The 2831-nt window shown below is 48.9% G+C and overlaps 1 protein-coding gene across 1 annotated transcript in view; it reads right to left on the bottom strand.

Moving 5' to 3' along the window:
* Positions 1–40: 40 nt before the first annotated feature.
* The window catches only part of LOC131479334 (RNA cytidine acetyltransferase-like), a gene marked incomplete at its 3' end in the record, with an annotated part of 26955 nt that continues 24164 nt past the window's right edge, over positions 41–2831 (bottom strand). Inside the window, 2 exon segments of the mRNA XM_058659856.1 lie at positions 41–126; positions 1375–1508. Of these exon segments, the coding sequence (XP_058515839.1) occupies positions 41–126; positions 1375–1508 (220 nt within the window).

Raw genomic sequence — 2831 nt, 5'->3', positions numbered from 1 at the left:
CATGTAACTGCTACAAGCAGATTTTCTCACCTTCACGTACTCGGGAAACGCCACTGGAAGGCAGTCACTACGCCAGCGGTGGGGCTGATGTACCGCTGGCTGCGCTTTTTAATATACGCCCACCAGCTGCAGGAGCCGAACACTATTGACGTGCCTACATACCAACAGCGAAGATGCGCTCTTGTGTGTTGTGTGCTGCCCTCGTTCACGTATTGTGCTGTAGATAATACTGCTGCTTCGATGTGTGGAAATCAAATGAAAACGTAGCTCACACTATCAGATGGTCTGCATAGTGACAGCAACAACAACAACAACACTGGGCTCTTGTGAGTTGTACGAGGTCGGTTTTTTTTTTCAATTGTGGGTGTTGCTGCTGCTTCGATGTGTGGCGAGTGCAAGAGCATTTAACGCAAACTATCAAAGTGTCTACATGTCACCCACCACATGAGTGTGAATCGTATGCGGCTCTTTTCCTCTGATTCGAATTGCTGCTGCGCTTTTTGCTTTGTTGAGTGGGGATTGGAACAAAATCGCTGCGTGCTGCACACACGTTTACATACGGTGGTTGTGTCATGTGCATAGGGACGACCTTCTGCTGCGTGTGGAGCAGCAGAGCACACAACAGCAACAGCATTACCAGCACCACACGTCATTTCCCTCGACTCGGAGACCTCCTTGCCCTTACAGAGAATGCTGGGGGTACCGCGTATATATTTGCACCGTTCCTCCTACAATGTAAGTGCAATACGACCAAGCCTTCCTGTGATGATGATATAATACACAATAGCCTTTCAGAGCAGAAAAAACTATAGTGCCGGAGATATTTGCTATATTCAAGCTTCAACGATATATATAATATATATAATGTATATACATATATACATGCCCATTAGCCTTTATGAGTAGTAAATTATGGTACCCGAGGTACTTGCTATTATTATGCTTCAACTATGTATGTATACATATGTGTACCTACGATTTCGAATGTAACTATAGGTTGTTTGAGTGCAGTTTTAAGTGTAAAGCGCTAAAAAATTAGTGATGTTTTCCTCTACTGAGGGACGAATTCAATACGCACACAGCAGCGCTTCTCGGACGTCGACGTGGGTCGAGAAAGGAAGGCAGATCTGCACATGCCCCACGGCAGCAAAGAAGGTCCCTAGAAATACATCATAGTGACGCACGCGTCCCTCTCAGTGGCAGAGGGACCTCCAACAAGACGAATCACAGGCCGTCACGGAGGTCGCTGTACGTACACCCGATGCCCCTGCCCGCCGCCAGTGCAATCCTGTACGTACACCCCATACTGCCGCATGCACAAATCTCCGACCAGCGTGGCTCCCCAGCACGCAGCACAGGGTCTCCCGTACGTACACGTGAGACCGCCACAGGTACTGTACACAATACTTGCCCTGCTCATACCCCGCAGTTTTGTTGTTGCGCCCTTCCTCTTTTTTTACAAGAGACTTCCACGGCTTCTCTCTCTCCGACATAGTCGTCATATGTAACTGGACAACACAGGAAGAAAAGTAAACGAAGAGCTCCGCAGACGGAGAACGCAGGCAGGAAAACGTCCTGCATATGCTGTGTAAGATGCTGCCTCATTACGTGTGTACACGAATGTATATAAGGACACGCATGATAGCAGCACAGCATTTCCACGTAAATCCTCCCCACCTACATATACACACTTAGACACATATACACATACACGTATATACTTATACACATATACGTACACATACACACATAGACATACACACAAACATAGATCCACATACACGTATACATGTCGACATATACACGCACACATATTCACATACAACACCTGTGTCTACCTAGGCATGTCCAGATGTTGTCAGTAAATGCATGTGCCTACACAAAGACATACCAACTTCGTCCAAGGAAGTGCAATGAAAAGCTGAAGCGACACACATACATGTGGCTATATGTGTACCTGTCTGTGTGTTTGTGTGAGTGCTAGCTATCATAGTGTGTGTGTGTGTGCTATCAGAGTGTGTGTGTGTGTCTGTGTGTGCTATCAGAGTGTGTGTCTGTGTGTGTGTGTGGGCTGTCAGTGTGTTTGTGTGTGTGGGCTGTCAGTGTATTTGTGTGTGTGGGCTGTCAGTGTGTTTGCGTGTGTGTGTGTGTAGGCTGTCAGTGTGTTTGCGTGTGTGTGTGTGTGTGGGCTGTCAGTGTGTTTGCGTGTGTGTGTGTGTGTGTGTGTGTGTGTGTGGACTGTCAGTGTGTTTGTGTGTGTGGGCTGTCAGTGTGTTTGCGTGTGTGTGTGTGTGTGGGCTGTCAGTGTGTTTGTGTGTGTGAGCTGTCAGTGTGTTTGTGTGTGTGGGCTGTCGGTGTGTTTGTGTGTGTGGGCTGTCGGTGTGTTTGTGTGTGTGGGCTGTCGGTGTGTTTGTGTGTGTGGGCTGTCAGTGTGTTTGCGTGTGTGTGTGTGTGGGCTGTCAGTGTGTTTGTGTGTGTGGGCTGTCAGTGTGTTTGCGTGTGTGTGTGTGTGTGTGTGTGGGCTGTCAGTGTGTTTGCGTGTGTGTGTGTGTGTGTGTGGGCTGTCAGTGTGTTTGCGTGTGTGTGTGTGTGTGTGGGCTGTCAGTGTGTTTGTGTGTGTGTGTGGGGGGGGGGGGGGGGGGGCGGGCTGTCAGTGTGTTTGCGTGTGTGTGTGTGTGGGCTGTCAGTGTGTTTGTGTGTGTGGGCTGTCGGTGTGTTTGTGTGTGTGTGGGCTGTCGGTGTGTTTGTGTGTGTGGGCTGTCAGTGTGTTTGCGTGTGCGTGTGTGTGTGTGTGGGCTGTCAGTGTGTTTGTGTTTGTGTGTGTGTGTGGG

This window comes from Ochotona princeps, unplaced genomic scaffold (assembly GCF_030435755.1).
Source record: "Ochotona princeps isolate mOchPri1 unplaced genomic scaffold, mOchPri1.hap1 HAP1_SCAFFOLD_2119, whole genome shotgun sequence".
NCBI lineage: Eukaryota > Metazoa > Chordata > Mammalia > Lagomorpha > Ochotonidae > Ochotona > Ochotona princeps.
Note: the sequence above shows the minus strand (reverse complement) of the source record. Positions and strands in the feature narration are given on the sequence as shown.